This window comes from Halichondria panicea, chromosome 1 (assembly GCF_963675165.1).
Source record: "Halichondria panicea chromosome 1, odHalPani1.1, whole genome shotgun sequence".
Classification (NCBI taxonomy): domain Eukaryota; kingdom Metazoa; phylum Porifera; class Demospongiae; order Suberitida; family Halichondriidae; genus Halichondria; species Halichondria panicea.
This window is the reverse complement of record NC_087377.1, coordinates 16,888,263-16,907,053: the sequence shown is the minus strand read 5'-3', so window position 1 is coordinate 16,907,053 and position 18,791 is coordinate 16,888,263. Positions and strand designations below refer to the sequence as shown.

Below are 18,791 nucleotides of genomic sequence, written 5' to 3'. Positions count from 1 at the left end.
ATGGCTAAACCACGTGGTGCTTCCAGAGAGAAGAACTTGTGCAGTCAGTTTTGAAGCTCTGAGCAAGTGGTCAAACTATTTGTCTGTATTGGTGGAGGCTGAAGACATGAGTCCATGGACAGGGACTACTGAGGAACCTTCATCAAGAACAAGGTAATGTACTTATTCGTAAATAATTACAAAACGAGAGGTCATTTCTTTTGGAGGTTGAGAAACATTCCTGGTGTTGCATATTTAGAGGGTCGCATCTAATTGGAGGTTACTCTACTATCCTCGATTACAGGCTGCTTAAAATTACTTCTAGCGGCCTGGAATCGAGGCCGTGGTTTGACCTCTATTTAGGACGCAACATAAAAAAATAATTGTCTACTTTTAGAGGTCAGAATATTACCTAAGATTGAGGGTGTCGCATATTTGAAGGGTCGCCTTAAATTGAACAAGTACGGTACTTGTGTATAATGTGTAGTTGGTTTTAATGTGGACCCTAACTTTGGACGTTTCGTTTTCGTATTATTTTCGCTTTCGAATTACATGGTTAGAATTTGCATGATGGTAACTACCTCCCAAATAACGAACACACACACACACACACACACACTTGTTGTTCCCGCCCACTCACACAGGAGGTCCACACGCTCACTAGCGATGATGGTTTGCCCTCTAACATGACCTCTGAGGATGGCTCCACCCTCAACGCTATAGGCCACGCCCTCATCCAGATGCAGCAAGGTGGACAGACCACCCCCTCATCTCAGTTCCTCATCACTAGGAGCACCTCATCTGGTTCAGAGTCTGGCCAAAATGGTGAGTAATGGAGGCCAAATTTATTTATCAGTGTGCTTTTTGGCCAAATCCAAAAGTTATAGGCCTCGATAAGTTATCCAAGTGCTTGTACATACTAATTACATGTATAACCATGAGTATTATTGCTAATGTTTGATATAAAATAATTATAAAATGAGGTTTCTTGGAAGTGGTGTTGAAAAATACCGTATAGCGCGAAATTTTCGAGGCACTTATATTTCGTGGATTGGCCTCTAAAAGCCATTTCGTTGCACAATGTTCGCGGAATGACTGCTTACCGGAAGCCACGCCTTTAGATCTTGCACGTTATAGCAGGTAAAGAACGATTTTCGTGGACTTAATTTTCGTGTAGGATTGCTAACCCACGAAATCCACGAAAATTAAGCCCCTCGAAAATTTCGCGCTATACGGTAGTCAGTTTTTACTATGTTGTTGTGTGTGTTGAGGTCCTCTGTATGTGATGATCCCACCATCCAGTAGTTCTGAGATACTGCATGCAATGGGTCGACCTATAGCACCCAAGATGAGCGGGATATCAACTATGGATTATCACACGGCCGACCCCATCGTTCAAATGCAGTTGTGAGTACACAGTTCATGTGATTGCCTACCTCTGCATAACATGTATGACAGTATGTGTTAGGGAAAGCATCATTCTTGCTACATACAGTATTACTAGAATATTTTGCTGTTGGTGAAAAACCTTTGCGAATCAGCCAAATCGGCAACCCTTTGCGATCTAACTATTGCGTTCTGGCAAGGATCGTGTGTATTTACCCAAAATTAGGTTTTGCAATTTTATTGTTTAAAAATTCGCATACTTATGCTCGTAAACATTCTAGTAATACGGTAACTGTGAGGAGTGTTGTTATTATGGTGGTTGGTTTGCAGGTCTGGGGATATGGCGGCCAACAGGGAAGCTCAGAGGAAGGCTACACACAACGAAGGTGCTGCAAATTCAATACTGAAAGTTAGAGTGTACAACAGATGTACATGTACATACGTGGTCATAATTAAATAGAAGCATTTCCCACAAAGTACAGTTACGAAGCTTTAACATCAAATCTGCCACTTCTAAAACTAGTGTTCAAGCTGGCGCTGTGCTAATGCCTCTTGCCATGTTTTTGCTTTCGCTCAAAAGTATTAGAGTGTTATCTATAATGAATTTTATGTTAAAGTTAGCTTATCTATATAAAGTCACTGAGAAAAAAATACTTATTTACATGCATCTATTGTTGTTATTTATTGTATTATGTGGCTTACCAACCTCAAGAAAGAAGAAAATTGATTCTTCCAGGATCTGTAGTTCAGTGTATATAATATCTAAGAAGAAAAGACCTGTGTACATGCATATTGTTATCTATATTGTTATATATATGGTAGTGTTTTGTGGCTTACCAGGCCCTCAAGACAAACATGATTCTGCCAGGAGGATCTGGATCTTGGATATCACACATGGGGAATGAGTGCGCATGCGCATTACATCCACAGGAATAATTAAAGGGTGTGTCCAAAGAGATAAATGGCTACTGCTAGCTAGCTGTTTTAACAGATATTTTCTGAGTATTGTAGCTAACAAAAAGCTAGCGCTTTAGTGCAAGGCTAACTCATATGTTGAATAGAAAATTTGTGAGGACAGATGATGCTATGAAAGATTCTGAAGAGACTGCAACAGCCTTCAATGTGAGTCAAACTAGCCATAACTAGAGAAAGAAGCTTTAGTTTGCTAATCCAAGAATCAAAATCCAAGAGAACGTGGCTCGAAGCCTATAGAAGCTGTTAGTTTTCGTCGCATTGCAACCGTTGAGCAGTTATAGCTGGAATACACACACAGACAGACAGACACACACACAGTCAGCTTTACCGTATCTCTCGTGCGGCTACGCCTCGAGGCATAACTAATAACTTGTTTTGTAGAGGCTATCTAATGCTGTAAACGCATTCTTAATTATTAATTATGCCTTGGTTTTTATACTGTATACAGTGGTGTACGTGTGTGTGTGTGTGAGGTCAAGGTTCATTCATTTTGCCAATTGGCTCAGCTTCATTGTACATGCCCTAAACACGATAATTACCAGTTGTTGTTGTTCTTCCCACGCCCAGTTGACCGTTGTTGGCGTCGGGACAGGATCAACGAGCTCATCAAGATACTGGCTCAGATAGTGCCTGCTTGTCAGAAGAAAGACGCAACTATACTGGTTCCATTGTCGGGGTGAGTGTGTGTGTCTGTTCATGTGTATACTAAAGTACTATTGAAAGCCATTGAAATAACTACTAACTTGGTTTTTTTTAAGCCTAAATTTCTTAATATTATTGCTAAGCTTTTTTAAGCATGCATTAGTGTAGAGCCCAGTGTTATGTTAGTAGTAGCATAGAATCCAGCAGAGGCCATCGTATATAACACATGTAGTTAGTTACACATAAAGTAAAATTGCTATTTTTTAACAGCAACTAAGTATGTTTTTTTGTTATCTCCACGTACATGTCTCACCCTCACGTCATGTTTCCCTGACTGCAGTATGTGTACAGCAAGGGAACAGTACTGGACAAGACAGTGGACTACTTGAAAAAGCTCGTATTTCAATCCTCTCAACAATAGTGTATAGTATATATTATAATATAATAATAATAGTATATCCTCCATTGCGAGCACGACCACTTCTCCGTCAACTCCTGTACCGAAATCCTCCATGCTGTCACAAGCCAACAACAATGGCGGGGGTGGTGGTGGTGGTGGTGGTGGTCTCTCTGCCGCGGCTGCTGCTAGTCTGCTCAACACTCTGATTCTGGCTCAGAATGTGCTCACAAGCAACTCAAGTGCTGGTAGCCCCGGGCAAGATTCAATGTCTATGGAAACGGTGGACCAATCCTCTCAACAGTAGTGTACAGTATATTATAATTGTGGACTGTTTATACTGTTCTAGTTTTAACGTGTGTTTTTTAGTAATATCTCCTTCACTTACTATAGCTACATTGTCAGTATTATTATTATTATGTATACATAGTTTTTATACATGATATTTGTGTGGAGCTCTTTGAGAAAAATATTGTAGCAAAGCCCATTTATATGTAACCACGCCCATTATAATTATGTGCAGCCTAGCCTCCATCTCAAGCGGCACTTCCTCCAAAGTTGGCCTGGTAATCGACTGCTTGTTCATGAGCTAACCATTAGCTGGCATTGAGAAGAACCTTCATCAAGAACAATTAAGGTACGTGTGTATAATGTGTAGTTATGCAGTGCAATGAGTTGACTGTGTACTATTGAATGTACATGCTTACTAGTCTGTATGTACATGCACTTGTATACAAGGTATGCTTCAATGTATGCAGTTTAGGTGTGTACAGGGAAACGTGTGTCAATTGAGAACACTAGCTCACAATATTTGTACATGACATTGTACAGTACGTGTACCAGACCCTTCATCACACTACCAGTTTGAATGTGTCCATGTGTTGTTTATCCTGGCTACAGAACACTGACTCAGGACGAGGAGGACTTTGACAAGTTCCTGGAGAGTGTCAAAGCTCAGCAGCTCTCACTCTCCACAAAAGGTATCACTTTAACTGACTCTTACGATTATTCTAGTATTCATAATGTAAGTACGTACATATTGTATACCAGTACATGTGTTGTGTGTGGTGTCCCTTTTATCATAGTTGAGCCATTTTGCATTTAGCCAGTATAAATTATAGCTACTATTATCATGTGATTTTCTCACCCCTTACTATCAAACTTCCACTCAGTATGACTCTGACCATGTGACTCTTTAACCCCTCAGTTCCCGAGCCCCACCCCTCACTGTCTGACTCGGAAGAGGAGATAGACTTTGGATTTTGGGAGAAGGCGTCCACCCTACCCTCGGACAAGACCCCAACCAAGGACCTGAACTTGTTATGAGACTGTTAAATATTATTTTGTCTGTTTTTGTACTATTTTCTGGCAATGTAATTATGTATGTACCACTTCATGTCATCATAATAACTTTATATGCGATAAAATTCTGTTGCAACTTAATTTTCTCTTACCTGCTTATAACATGCAAATATTTAAGGCGTGGCTTCCGTTAAGCAGTCATTCCGCAAACATTGTGCAACGAAAAGAGGCCTATCCACAAAATATAAATGCCTCAAAAATTTCGTGCTATACGGTATTTAGCACTTATAGATCAACAGTTCGAATAAAAATAAACGAAATATGCGAACTTAATTAGAAAACTTTTTTCAAAAAGATTGTTAACAATGCACAACATATTACAATAACTAATTAATCGCTTATACAAAAGAAATCAACTGTTTGAACATAATTACCATACAATGGTTTTGTCTGTCCTCCGGCTACAATGACCTCTCCACTAGGAAGTACTGAGCATGTGCAGAAGAATCGTGCAGTAGGCAGGTCTCCTACTTTCACCCACCTCCTGGTGTCAGGCTGGTAGAGGTGGATCGATGAACTTGGGTTGCGTCTGTTGTCCGCTCCACCAACGGCTAATAGTGACCTCCCAATACTGAGAGTAGCTGAATGCACAAATGGTACTTCCTGTAAGGTCTGCCAGAGAGTGGGTGTGTCCAGGTTGGAAAGGGCCTTTGCAACGAGTTCAGTGAGGTCGACGTGGTACACTGTCTTGGTTGCACTCCGAGTGTGATCGAACCCTCCCATTAGGTAGAGGGTGTTTCCTATGAGAGTCCATTTCAGATCTGATTGTGGGTTAGGTAGTGACTGAGCAATGTACCATCTTCTTGATGCCACGTCCAACACCTCCACAGAGGAGGTATGTCCTTTATCATCACGCCCACCAGCTACAATGATGTAGTTGTTGAAGGAGACAGCTGTTGAGGAATAGCGAGCAATATTCATTGGTGGGTACGGGTGAGTCCATTCCCCTGATTCAAACGCTGCAAGCTGATTGGTGCGTTTTTTGTTTCTTGGATCATATCCTCCCACCAGCACTAGTCGATTAGCGAGTGATGTCATAGCGAAGTACCTGGCAGTGTACTCTGGTAGTTTGGTCCATTGATCTTGCTCGAGCTTCATCACTGTACACATGTCACGATCATTGAGTGCACCACCACCTCCACTAACATACACCGTGTCACCGATAACAACACTCTGTACCAAGGTACCCATCTTGATTGGCATATCTTTTCCTCTTCTCCATTTCAGAGTGAGTGGAGGTCTCAACTCTCTGGGAGGGGGACCCTGAATAATGAATGAGTGTAATTAGGATAGTGTCTACTAACAAGCGAGTGTTACTTGTAGCAATAATTGCATGCACACTAAATCACTTTCTCTAATTAGCTTAAGAGGCCACGCCCACCAGTCAAATAGAATGTACAGTACGATTATAAGAGATCAAAGCTTCTACTATAGCTCTGCAATAATATAATGGTGCATTTTGTCTCACCTGTCTCTGCTGTTGAATGATGGCGTCTCTCCTGACCAGCTCAGCATCTTTGTGCCCAATTTGTTCCCTGTGTGCCTGTACAGGGGAACGTTGGTGGAAATCAAACACAGACATGAATAACATTAGAGAAAATTCTACAACAGAACGAGAACAAACAACAATTTCTGCTAAAGGAAGTACATAATTATAGGCACACTCAAACGGATGTGTATTTAGCAGCTTAACATGATTTATACAATAGCATCAATTGTTGAGGTATACTACTATTGTTGGAATCTCATCGACACACTTAGCTACATGTACGCAAACAAATATCATTATTGTAGTATAATACTAGCGTATAAGAGTGTGTGCATTTGGTGACTACTATAATACCTGTAAGAGAGCGGCCCTCTCAACTAGAGCAGCCTCTCTCTGGGAAATGAGATCAGTGATCCTTGACTCTTGTTCACTGAGTTGTCTGTCCTTGTCAGCAATCACACCATCTTTGGTGGCAGCATTAGTACGGACACTATTCAATATCTGTATAAAAAAAGGTTATCAACATGCTAGCTTGTTGAACAAAATAGCTTATAATAAACGAAATAAACTGGTTCTGCTGACCTGTTGCAGTCTAGCCAGCTGAGTATCTTTGTCTGCTACTTCCTCATCTTTTTGAACAAGTAGCTCATCTTTTTGTGCCAGAAGTCCGTCTTTTTGATCTAGTTGATCGTCTTTTTGCACAAGAAGTACATCTTTCTCAGTAAGTTGCTCATCTTTCTCAGTAAGTTGTTCATCTTTCTGTACTATTTGCTCATCTTTCCTCTCCAGTATCCTGTCCTTCTGGACCACCTCTCTCTGAGAACAGAGTACAGCATGCAGTGTCAGACCCTTTCACCCACTAGCTCACTAGACTGGACTCACCTGTAGAGCCTCTATCCTCTTCTCCTTTGCCCTGAGGGTCCTGGCAGTCTTCACTCGTGCAATGTCCAGCTGGAGCAGTCCTCCGTCCATCTCCCTCCCCACCTCCTCCAGAGACGAGAGGAGCTCAGCGGTGGTCGGTCTTCTCTCTGGGGTGTTGGCCAGACACTCCCTCACCAGACCAAACAGAAGGTGCTCACGTCCATCCGCCAGACTCCTCTCAAGGAGAGCCGTGTAGGGACCTCGACGCTCAAACTCTGAGCGAGCCAGGAGGTGGTCTGGGTTGTTGGGGTCACTGTACGTGGGGGCAAGGAGATCTCCAGGAAACACCTAGTCCAATGACACGAGTGGAAGAACATGTGAATACTGACTGTCATGATTGTTTTTATGTATGTCTATATGTATGGAGAAAACGAGTGCACGTATATTCACAATCATACATACAAAATGCAATTGCTGAAGGTCAACAATATTAAAGGGGGATCTCCCCAACACATACAACCACAATACTTATAAGGTAATTCACTGCATGAATGGTCACCAGGAATCTAACCTATGAATATCATTAACTACACACATACTTGTGTCAGTGAAAACAATTGTAGCACTCCGAAAGAGAAGACGTCCAGACTGGGTCCGTACACACTGTGACCTCTGTCAGAGAGGGCCTCGGGCGGCATGTACACCAGTGTCCCAGGAAACCTCGTCAGAGTCCTGGCCAGTCGACCAGGCTCCAGATTCACGATACGAGAGTTACCAAAGTCTGTGATCTTGGCTCTCAGAGATGCCGTCAGCAGGACGTTCCTGGCAGTGAGGTCACGATGGACCACGGACTCACGATGCAGGTGGAGCAGCCCTCGAGCCACACAGACCAGAATGTACTGGCAGACAGAGAGGGGGATGTTGGGGGTGGACTCCAGGAGATCGTCCAGACTTGAGTCCAGCCTCTCCATGACCAGGAGGGGAAGTCGAGAGCCAGTCACGAAACACAGCCCAATGAACTGGGTGATGTTGGGGTGACGGATGCGAGCCATGAGTCGACACTCTCGGCGGTAGTTCCCAACTAGGTTGGCCACTCCACCACGCTCGTCCGTCTCCAGGAGAACCTCGTGAATCTTCTTGGCTGCATACACCTCACCATTGATCATCACCTGTGCATGGAGGCAGTCACACTTGAATAGCTAGCAGATACACTAGAGACAGTGCACAGAAACAGAGCATGCAGTGACTGACCTCTTGAACAGAGCCATAGGAGCCAGTTCCTAGAACTCTCTCCTCTCCAAAGTGCTCCACATTCTCCAGCACAAACTCCCTCAAGTCAGCATCATCTCGCAAAGAAAACATTGGTAGTTAAGTACGTTGACTCAGCTAGCTAGCGCTACAAGATGTACAAGATACGCCCTTTTTCCTATTCCAATGTCCAATCACATGCAATAACAGCTGAATCAGCAAACCACGTGGTCACCCAGCACCCATGGAACATGGAGCAAGTGGCTAACTATTGTCTCAGTGTTAGGTGGAGGCTTTGTCCAGTCCTATAATTTGTAGACCACAGTGACATAACCAGGACCATGGAGAGAGACCATTGCTGAGGAGGTGGGAATGGCAAGTTCCTGGCCAATCAGATGATCCTACATGACGAAGCTGCTCGTAAAGATGCAAGTCTGATGACAAACTCAGGATGATGAGTGAGTGATAGTGTTGTTATTTAATAGCCTGATAGGATATACCTACTGCCAACATTGTCATGTTCACTGTACCCAAGTATTGTATTTGGATGGTCCGGAAAAACTGTTGTAAACTAGTAAATAGTATATGTATGTTGAGGAGCCTACGCATGCGAGGGACTGGCAAACTGCCTATCAGTCACTCGTCTCAGCTGCAACGAGCATTGCAGCCTATCAGATTGCTCAACGTCATATTAGCCCTGTAATTGTAACCGCACTTACACTTCAGGGGATTCAATACATTCCATAGTAGCTAAATCTCATAGCAAAATATAACCACATTATCTATAATGATATTCATGTTTGCTAGTGTCATAATTATGATCCATATATTCCGCTGAGACGAGTGACTGATAAGCAGTTTGCCATTCGCTCACGCTACGCGCCAGTCTACCTTTTTAATATCCTCGAAATATACCTGCTATATACGGTTTCTTCTTTATAGTGCATAGTGTGCTTAAATCAATATGAAATTCATGCCCAAATTGTTGAAAATGAGCGTGGACAATATTTAAATAACACGCATAGTTTAGTACATGTATGTGTATTTGTATGTGTACATGTACTGAGTTTGCAATTCCTCAGGGCCATGTTCAAGCTGAACCCCAATGCAAAGACGTCAAGTTCAACCTGAATGCCCAAAAGTTCAAACCTCCGAGAGCAAGCTTCTCTCCAGTGGTCACTGCCTCCTCCACACCTCTCCGGTAAATGCAATCATATTATAATTGTGAAATAGCTTTTCCCGAATTTCAAATGTCAAAATGTGCATACCCCCAGGCCATAATAATCTGTCTTTGAGCTCGTGCATGCATGAACAATCTGCCATGATGATCTTAGTATTAGCATTGTACATGTACGGGATTGATCCCCATCCAGAACTACGAAACTAGCTGGCAAAAAGGACATCTAATTATTATTGCATATTGAGAATGCATTTTCAGTTGGTTGTATAATTGTTGCTTAGCAGTGGACTTTATAAATGCTCTGTAGTACCCAAAAGGACAACTCCCCTAGAAGTGTCCTACTGGAATCAACATTAGGAGTTTTCACACTTTTTGTGTTTGGCCAGAGCCATTTGTTTATGCACAAGTCATGTTTCTGCCTGACAGGGCCTTTGGGCCGTAGCCTTGGGCCTTATCTGAGACCATGTTGGAGTCAAAGCTCCGTTCTGCAAATTGTGATTATGCTTATTTATATGCGTTTGTTAATTGTTAGTTCTAATTTGTGGTTCACGTGCCTGTGTCCATTCTATTTGAATACGTCAATTCATAGGACAGGAATGTTGCCACCAACTAGTGTGGGGCTCTGTTTTAGTAATCCTATAAAGGCTAGAGTATTGGTTATTGTACCTGTAGAAACTGGATTATTAGCGCTTACTCGATTATAAGCCCATGCTTAACTGCAAGTTTTGATTAAGGTCATCTGTATTCTCTCATATCATAATTGAATTAATGATTTTACTAGTTACCCTCGTTTCTCTGCACACACGCAAACACACGCCCCCTCACTCACCCCTGCCACAGAGACAAGGTGACTGTCGAGTCCTCAGCCTCTACCCTACAAGAGCAAAATAATTCCGTTTCTGCGTGTGTCACCAAACTGGAGGTAAAAGTTTACGTAAGGACTTTGAGAAGGAGCGGAAAAATGGGTACAAAGAGAAGTACCTCTCGCTATTAGGTAAAGGTCATGTAATTTACTTACTGTTATTATAACGTGTTATGTCAGGTAAGATCTTAGTATTATATTGGAGCATATTAGGTAAAGGTCATCGTGTAGTGTTTTGTAAAACAGTCATCATAATCCTTAGTTTTACCGTATAGCGGCTCTTGGGCTATCAGAAATGCTCATGGGTTCTAATATTCACGTTTCAATGTTAGGAAACCACACCCATCAATAGCTTTATCCCAGTTTTAATGTTCACGTTAGCTGCTCTGCCCCGAAAAACGTGAAATGTTGCACCTCACGGCTACGGTACATGCTAACACTTTATATCACTATACAACCACTTGAATGCAGATAAAGCACCATCACTCTCTTTATTGCCTCCCAAGAAGTTAAGTAGCTAACTGTTCTCTGTGGATGAGTGCTGACTCGGCTTTGTTTAAGTCCAAGAGCAAGAAATCAAAGTGGCTCGACTAGTGAGTTGTGTCATGTCAGTTAGTGTGTAGAGTTGTAGTGAAGCTTTTCTTATTCTAGTCACTCTATAGAGATTATTATAGAATACAGTCAGGTTAATTAATGGACTCCATAGCGGACCTATGCCACCTCTAGAGTACAGCTATACTGTTTCACTGTATATCTTGAAGTAACATTATAATCTAGTGCAATAAGATACTATTAGTGTTATGATTCTACTAAAACTCGTTCTCAAAAGTTTCAGCCCTATCTAAGTCTAGTTTTATTTTTTTGCTCCCGTTACTTGCTGCTTAGCCAGATCATACTATTGTACCGTATAGCATGTAATTTTCGTGGGGCAAAATATTCGTGGTTTTCGTTTTCGTGGTTGGAGGTCTGACCATGAATATTACCCACGAATGAAGCGACCATGCCTACCTTTACCTGCAGTGCAAGCAGCAACCACGAAAATATTACCCACGAAATGTCTCAATATTGCTGAACCACGAATATTTTGTCCCCTGAAAATTACCCGCTATACAGTATAACACTCCTCTGGTTTCTATAGATCTTTATTATTTATGTCAACAGCCGAGGGTAGCACTTCAGTGCTCTAGTTCTAATTGTAGATTGACTGATTGATTTGTCTTCTGTACTATTGTTTGATTTTTCCACCCCTCATCTTTTCCGGCCCCTAGTTATGCGGCCATTTTTCAGCCCGGCCAAGTGTTGAGGAGACAAGAAGAGGCACTGACAATGGAGGTAGAGGTACAGAGTACGTTAGCTGGAAAATGCATTTGTGTCATACTTTGTGGAGTTCCTTAAATTCATTCAAGGTCAGCTATAGTGTGTCCTACTTGAAGGTGTGCAATGTACAATCATGTACGACCCCCCCCCACACACACACACCGTTAGGCCTACTATGCTGCTAAGAAAGAGAGGGGCCTCACGTAAACTGGCCACTCAGTGTGACTATGACCATGTGACTCTTTAACCCCTCAGTTCCCGAGCCCCACCCCTCACTGTCTGACTCGGAAGAGGAGATAGACTTTGTATTCTGGGAGAAGGTGTCCACCCTACCCTCGGACAAGACCCCCAACCAAGGACCTGAACTTGTTATGAGACTGTTAAATATTATTTTGTAGTATTATTATGTACTTCGTGTCATAATAATATTATTATTAACTTATTATTAATTCTGTTGCAACTTCTTAATTAGAACATAATAAAAAATTTCATATCGTTAACGCACAATATATATTAAAGAGAAACAATTAACAAAATAACTAATTAGCACTTATAGAGAAGAAATCAACAGTTGGAGTATATGCAGTAAACAGTTTTGTCTGTCCTCCGGCTACAATGACCTCTCCACTAGGAAGTACTGAGCATGTGCAGCAGTATCGTGCAGTAGGCAGGTCTCCCACTTTCACCCACCTCCTGGTGTCAGGCTGGTAGAGGTGGATCGTTGAACTTGGGTTGCGTCTGTCGTCTCGTCCACCAACGGCTAATAGTGACCTCCCAATACTGAGAGGAGCTAACCACACGAGTGGTACTTCCTGTAAGGTCTGCCAGAGAGTGGGTGTGTCCAGGTTCGAATGGGCCTTTGCAATCAGTTCATTGAGGTCGACGTGGTGCACTGTCTTGGTTGGCCTCCCAGTGTGATCCCACCCTCCCATTAGGTAGAGGGTGTTTCCTATGAGAGTTGATTTCAGTATTGATCGTGGGTTAGGTAGTGACTGAGCAATGTACCATCTTCTTGATGCCACGTCCAACACCTCCACAGAGGAGGAGGTACGTTCTTCATCATCACGCCCACCAGCTACAATGATGTGGTTGTTGAAGGAGACAGCTGTTGAGGAATCACGAGCAATGTTCATTGGTGGGTACGGGCGAGTCCATTCCCCTGATTCAAACACTGCAAGCTGATTGGTGGGTTTGTTGTTTCTTAGATCACGTCCTCCCACCAGCACTAGTCGATTAGCGAGTGATGTCATAGCGAAGTACTTGACAGTGTACTCTGGTAGATTGGTCCATTGATCTTGCTCGAGCTTCATCACTGTACACACGTCACGATCATTGCCTGCACGCCCTCCACCAACATACACCGTGTCACCGATAACAACACTCTGTACCGTGGTACCCATCTTGATTGGTATGTCTTTTCCTCTTCTCCATTTCAGAGTGAGTGGAGGTCTCAACTCTCTGGGAGGGGGACCCTGAATAATGAATGAGTGTAATTAGGATAGTGTCTACTAACAAGCGAGTGTTACTTGTAGCAATAATTGCATGCACACTAAATCACTTTCTCTAATTAGCTTAAGAGGCCACGCCACGCCCACCAGTCTAATAGAATGTACAGTACGATTATAAGAGATCAAAGCTTCTACTATAGCTCTGCAATAATATAATGGTGCATTTTGTCTCACCTGTCTCTGCTGTTGAATGATGGCGTCTCTCCTGACCAGCTCAGCATCTTTGTGCTTAATCTGTTCCCCGTGTGTCTGTACAGGGGAACGTTGGTGGAAATCAAACACAGACGTGAATAACATTACAGAAAAATCTACAACAGAACGAGACAATCTTCACTAAAGGAAGTACATAATTATAGGCACACTCAAACGGATGTGTAGTTACGGCTTAACACATGAGATAGCATCCATGCATGTTAAGGTACAATACTATTGTTGCTGTGGGAATCTCATTATCACAGTACATGTACGAACCTTTTTGACTGGTTGAGGGTCCTTTGACTCCCTCTTTGTTGCCTCCACTGTGTCCGAGCTTGTTGTCAGGTCAGCATCTAAAGTAAAAGAAAATCGATACCAACATAAAATGATTTTTCTGTTAGAGCTAGGAGTTAGTGGAAACGTAAAACACATAATTATAATTGACTCACAGATGTCCCTGGCAGATGGTCTCCTCGTCATGTCTTCTTGCAAGCAACTGTCGATAAGCTTCCTTAACCTGTGTGTGTGAGGGATCTGGGCAACATGGAATAATCGATCCTTGACTGATTTGATCGTCTCCAGCTTGCAAACAATTTGCGTCACAATCACCCCATAGGAAAACACATCCAGGCTGTTATCGTATTTCTTCTCTTCCAATCGTATAGCCTCGAGAGGTAGATACCCCATACGGTGACCAATGGCTGTGAGAGTGTGGCTAAGCTTGGAGGGATCGTATAGCCGTGACATGCCAAAGTCGGATATCTTTGCAACAGGCATTGGTCGTGAAAGATTCAGCAAAACGTTATCACCACAGAGGTCACGGTGGATAATCTGCTTGCTATGAATGTAGGCCAGACCACAAGCTATGTCTTTGGAGAGGCTAATTTCACATTCGCTAGTGAGGGACTCTTCATCAAGGCCAGAAAAATAGGATCTCAGATTGCAATCCATCAGCTCAACAACGAGGATTGTACTCCCTGATTTGGGGTGCTTGGCAGTCGACAAAAACTGAACAATGTTTGGGTGCTGGAACGACTTGAGAAAATCACTCTCACGATCAATTGCATTGCTAGCTTCTTCGTCTTTGGCGATTGGAATACTTGCCTGCATCTCCATAGCATCGTGAAGCAGCACTTTGACTGCACAAATCTCGCCCTTGTAGCTGCCTTTGAAGACTGCTCCAAATGCACCTTTACCGAGAGGCTTGTCTAAGAAAACAGTCAAATCATCGTTAATCTTCTGGCGGGTTTGGTCAACTGTACAACATTGTGTGTGTGTGTGTGTGTGTGTGTGTGGGGGGGGGGTGAATATTATAGCAGCTAACGAACTAAGCATTATGACTGTATGATTCCTGTGCTGAACTAGTGCTTACCCTCTGACTTCACATCAGTAGGATTGCTTGGACCAGTAGACTGTAGATGATCTTTCTCGATGGTCTGGGCTATGTGAGCTTCACCCACGATGGGACTGGTCAATGCCTCCACCATCTCTTTCCAGCTCTTCCCTCCTTCATTAAGCCATTTAATCAAACCCTCACGATAGCAGTCATCAGGATTGTTGCTCCATTCTTTCCCGATGCTGTTGATTGTAGCCTGGGGTACGTCAAGAATAAGCAAGATGTTTCGCCACTTAATTCGAGCATCAAACGTGACGAGGTACAATTTCTTTAGATCTGCTATTGTGAGATAGTCCGACATCTTCTGTGTAGAGTGTGGAATAAGATAAACAATGATAATTATGAAGGTACATGTAATTATGTATAAATATTTGGTGTGTGCAAATTATATCATCAAAACCATAAATACCGTAGATCTATATGCAGAAAATAAAACAGTGCTGTCTGCACTTACTGATAATAATCCAGAGCTACAGTATCTTCACAGCTTGATACCAGGCACGATACAGAAGTACAGGACAACAGTTAGCTCAGCTACAACGAGACCCGCCCTGTTTCTCTGCAGAATAAACAATAGCTGTCACGTGCGATAACATTGCTAAACCACGTGGCTGATCTTTCACTGCACTTCCATAGCTAGCTAGAGAGAAGAAGAAATTATGCTGTCAATTTTGAAGCTCTGAGCAAGTGGTCAAACTATTTGTCTGTATTGGTGGAGGCTGAAGACATGAGTCCATGGACAGGGACTACTGAGGAACCTTCATCAAGAACATTAACAAGGTACAGTTATTCATAAATAATATTAAATTACAAAGCGAGAGGTCATTTCTTTTTGGAGGTTTAGAAAAATTCCTGGTGTCGCATATTTAGAGGGTCGCATCTAATTGGAGGTTACTCTACTATCCTCGATTATAGGCCGCTTAAATTATATTGTTTCTAGCGGCCTGGAATCTCGGCTGTGGTTTGACCTCTATTTAGGACGCGACATAAAAAAATAATTGTGAACGCTGCAGTCGCTACTTTTAGAGGTCAGAATATTACCTAAGATCGAGAGTGTCGCATATTTGGAGGGTCGCCTTAAATTGAACAAGTACGGTACTTGTGTATAATGTGTAGTTGGTTTATAATGTGGACCCTAACTTTGGACGTTTCGTTTTCATATTACATGGTTAGAATTTGCATGATGGTAACTACCTCCCAAATAACGAACACACACACACACACACACACACACACACTTGTTGTTCCCGCCCACTCACACAGGAGGTCCACATGCTAACTAGCGATGATGGTTTGCCCTCTGACATGACCTCTGAGGATGGCTCTACCCTCAACGCTATAGGCCACGCCCTCATCCAGATGCAGCAAGGTGGACAGACCACCCCCTCATCTTAGTTCCTCATCACTAGGAGCACCTCATCTGGTTCAGAGTCTGGACAAAATGGTGAGTAATGGAGGCCAAATTTATCAGTGTGACGATACATTTTTGGGGCAAATCCAAAAGTTATATATAGGCCTCAATAAGTTATCCAAGTGCTTGTACATACTAATTACATGTAGAACCATGAGTATTATTGCTAATGTTTGAGGTTTCTTGGAAGTGGTGTTGAAAAATTGTTCTAGTCAGTTTTTATATGTTGTTGTGTGTGTTCAGGTCCTCTGTATGTGATGATCCCACCATCCAGTAGTGCTGAGATACTGCATGCAATGGGTCGACCTATAGCACCCAAGATGAGCGGGATATCAACTATGGATTATCACACGGCCGACCCCATCGTTCAAATGCAGTTGTGAGTACACAGTTCATGTGATTGCCTACCTCTGCATAACATGTATGACAGTATGTGTTAGGGAAAGCATCATTCTTGCTACATACAGTATTACTAGAATATTTTGCGGTAAAAAAACATTTGCGAATCAGCCAAATCAGCAACAAATTAGACCCTTTGCGATCTAACTATTGCGTTCTGGCAAGGATCGTGTGTATTTACTAGTAATAATGTAAGGTTTGCGATTTTATTGCTGCGAATTGGTCAACCCTCTTCAAATTCGCATATGCTCGCAAACATTACGGTAACTGTGAGGAGTGTTGTTATTTTGGTGGTTGGTTTGCAGGTCTGGGGATATGGCCGCCAACAGGGAAGCTCAGAGGAAGGCTACACACAATGAAGGTGATGCAAATTCAATACTGAAAGTTAGAGTATACAACAGATGTACATGTACGTACGTGGTCATAATCAAATAGAAGCATTTCCCACAAAGTACAGTTACGAAGCTGTAACATCAAATCTGCCACTTCTAAAACTAATGACTTATTTGTTGTTTGGAGGCATGCTGTAACGTCTTAATAATTAAGTATGCCTTGATTTTAATTTTATACTAGGTGTACGTGTGTGTGTATGAGGTCAAGGTTCATTCATTTTGCCAATTGGCTCAGCTTCATTGTACATGCCCTAAACACGTTAATTACCGGTTGTTGTTGTTCTTCCCACGCCCAGTTGAGCGTCGGCGTCGGGACAGGATCAACGAGCTCATCAAGGTACTGGCTCAGATAGTGCCTGCTTGTCAGAAGAAAGACGCAACTACTGGTTGAGTGTGTGTGTCTGTGAGTGTGTGTACTAAAGTACTATTGGAAAAACCATCGAAATATCTACTACCGTATATCTTCTAATTTATCGGACACTTCTGATTACCCCGGACACTCTTTTGGGCAATTTTCGTTGTTCTAATACAACGGACACTCCAGTGCTTTAATATTACATTCGTTCTAAATATCCGGACAATACCTTGAAAAGTTGAGTTACCATTCATAGACGGCAAGTAAGACTTAGAGTGCTGCAGTTAGATTGCTTTGAGTAGCTAGTTTTAGATAGTTAGTGCAACTATTCAGTCGCACACTGTTCTATTAAACTTAGCTAGCTCGCATGCAGCTGCTTGCTTGTTCTAATTATTCCGGACACTTCGCATGCTCTATAAAAATCTGTTCCAATTATATCTGGACAATTATTATTTTTTGCTATCCAGTAACTTGGTTTTTAAGCCTAAATTTCCTATTATTGCTAAGCATGCACAGTGTATAGAGCACAGTGAATCCAGCAGAGTTCATTGTGTATACACATGTAGTTAGTTGGATATAAAATTAATGATCTATGATATTTTTTAATAGCAACTAAGCATGTTTTTTGTTATCTCCACGTACATGTCTCACCCTCATGTCATGTTTCCCTGACTGCAGTATGTGTACAGCAAGGGAACGGTACTGGACAAGACAGTGGACTACTTGAAAGAATAGGAACACAAGCATGAAGAAGCGCTCTGTGTACCTCTAGCTACTTCACGACAATCGACATTATATTTTCTTTGTTTCCGATTGATACCTACTATCAGGGGGCATGTGATTCAGTAATGGGGGTAGTAGCTCTGAGATGTATGCTTTGGACACAATAAGTTTCCTGGGCTTTTGCGGGAGTTATGAGGAGATACACGGATGGTCCCAGAGCCACTATGTAGACTTCATTGTAAAACATCACGTGAATCACTTCAGTTTCCAATCCCTCTTCTACATCTATGATGCAATCAACCGAATAGTGGGTAATGATCAACCATGATTGTTGTTAAAAACGATTGATGCCAAACGTTCAAGTCAAAAATTGAGTCTTGCAGCTCTCTTCTCACTCTTGCAGCTACCAATATAGTTAGAGTTCTAATGCAGAGCTAACTACTAAGTAGAGTAGTAACACTCGGTAAATAAGTTTTGCTACGGACTCTTCTGAAAAGGCTGCAATAGCATTCCAAGTAAGCAAAACTAGGCATAACTCGAGAAAGAAGCATTATTTTGCAAATCCATGAATTTAAATCCAAGTAAACATAACTAGAAGCATATAGAAACTCTTACTTGCACTTAATTCATCCTTGAGCAGCTGTAGCGGTCTACACACACAGACACACAAACACACTACACAACCAAAAAGCCCTGATCTGTCTCGTGTCCATG

At 42.3% G+C, this 18,791-nt stretch overlaps 3 protein-coding genes and 1 long non-coding RNA gene across 8 annotated transcripts in view; 2 read left to right on the top strand and 2 right to left on the bottom strand.

Annotated features, from left to right (window-relative positions):
• The first annotated feature begins 12 nt into the window (after nt 1-12).
• LOC135352267 (uncharacterized) overlaps nt 13-18,791 on the top strand; it is a 53,303-nt gene continuing 34,524 nt past the window's right edge. The window contains exons 1-7 of one of the 5 annotated variants that reach the window (XM_064551455.1): nt 13-153; nt 624-1,386; nt 1,696-1,751; nt 2,908-3,016; nt 3,323-4,016; nt 4,280-4,359; nt 4,587-4,818. In XM_064551455.1, coding sequence (XP_064407525.1) covers nt 1,265-1,386; nt 1,696-1,751; nt 2,908-3,016; nt 3,323-3,371 — 336 coding nt within the window. In that variant the 5' untranslated portion in view covers nt 13-153; nt 624-1,264 and the 3' untranslated portion in view covers nt 3,372-4,016; nt 4,280-4,359; nt 4,587-4,818. Of the gene's footprint in view, nt 154-623; nt 1,387-1,695; nt 1,752-1,831; nt 2,488-2,907; nt 3,017-3,322; nt 4,017-4,279; nt 4,360-4,586; nt 4,819-15,416; nt 15,578-16,060; nt 16,242-16,451; nt 16,969-17,295; nt 17,592-18,032; nt 18,457-18,791 lie in introns of those variants that run through there. The other 4 variants (XM_064551457.1, XR_010399692.1, XR_010399693.1 and 1 more) reach the window with 4 other exon arrangements.
• On the bottom strand, nt 4,993-8,481 carry LOC135352237 (TRAF2 and NCK-interacting protein kinase-like). The gene is made up of 7 exons (XM_064551408.1): nt 8,343-8,481; nt 7,691-8,260; nt 7,113-7,439; nt 6,813-7,046; nt 6,585-6,731; nt 6,210-6,284; nt 4,993-6,004 (listed from the first exon to the last, which is right to left on the bottom strand). The coding sequence occupies exons 1-7, from the start codon at nt 8,451-8,453 to the stop codon at nt 5,072-5,074; spliced, it is 2,397 nt and encodes a 798-aa protein (XP_064407478.1). The 5' UTR covers nt 8,454-8,481; the 3' UTR covers nt 4,993-5,071.
• LOC135352282 (uncharacterized) lies at nt 8,667-12,189 on the top strand. The gene is made up of 4 exons (XR_010399716.1): nt 8,667-8,797; nt 9,422-9,540; nt 10,360-10,513; nt 10,853-12,189. It is a non-coding gene; the product is annotated as an uncharacterized LOC135352282 (long non-coding RNA).
• The window catches only part of LOC135352230 (uncharacterized), a 64,628-nt gene continuing 57,996 nt past the window's right edge, over nt 12,160-18,791 (bottom strand). The window contains exon 8 of the mRNA XM_064551391.1: nt 12,160-13,170. Within this exon, the coding sequence (XP_064407461.1) occupies nt 12,238-13,170 (933 nt within the window). The 3' untranslated portion in view covers nt 12,160-12,237. The remainder of the gene's footprint in view (nt 13,171-18,791) is intronic.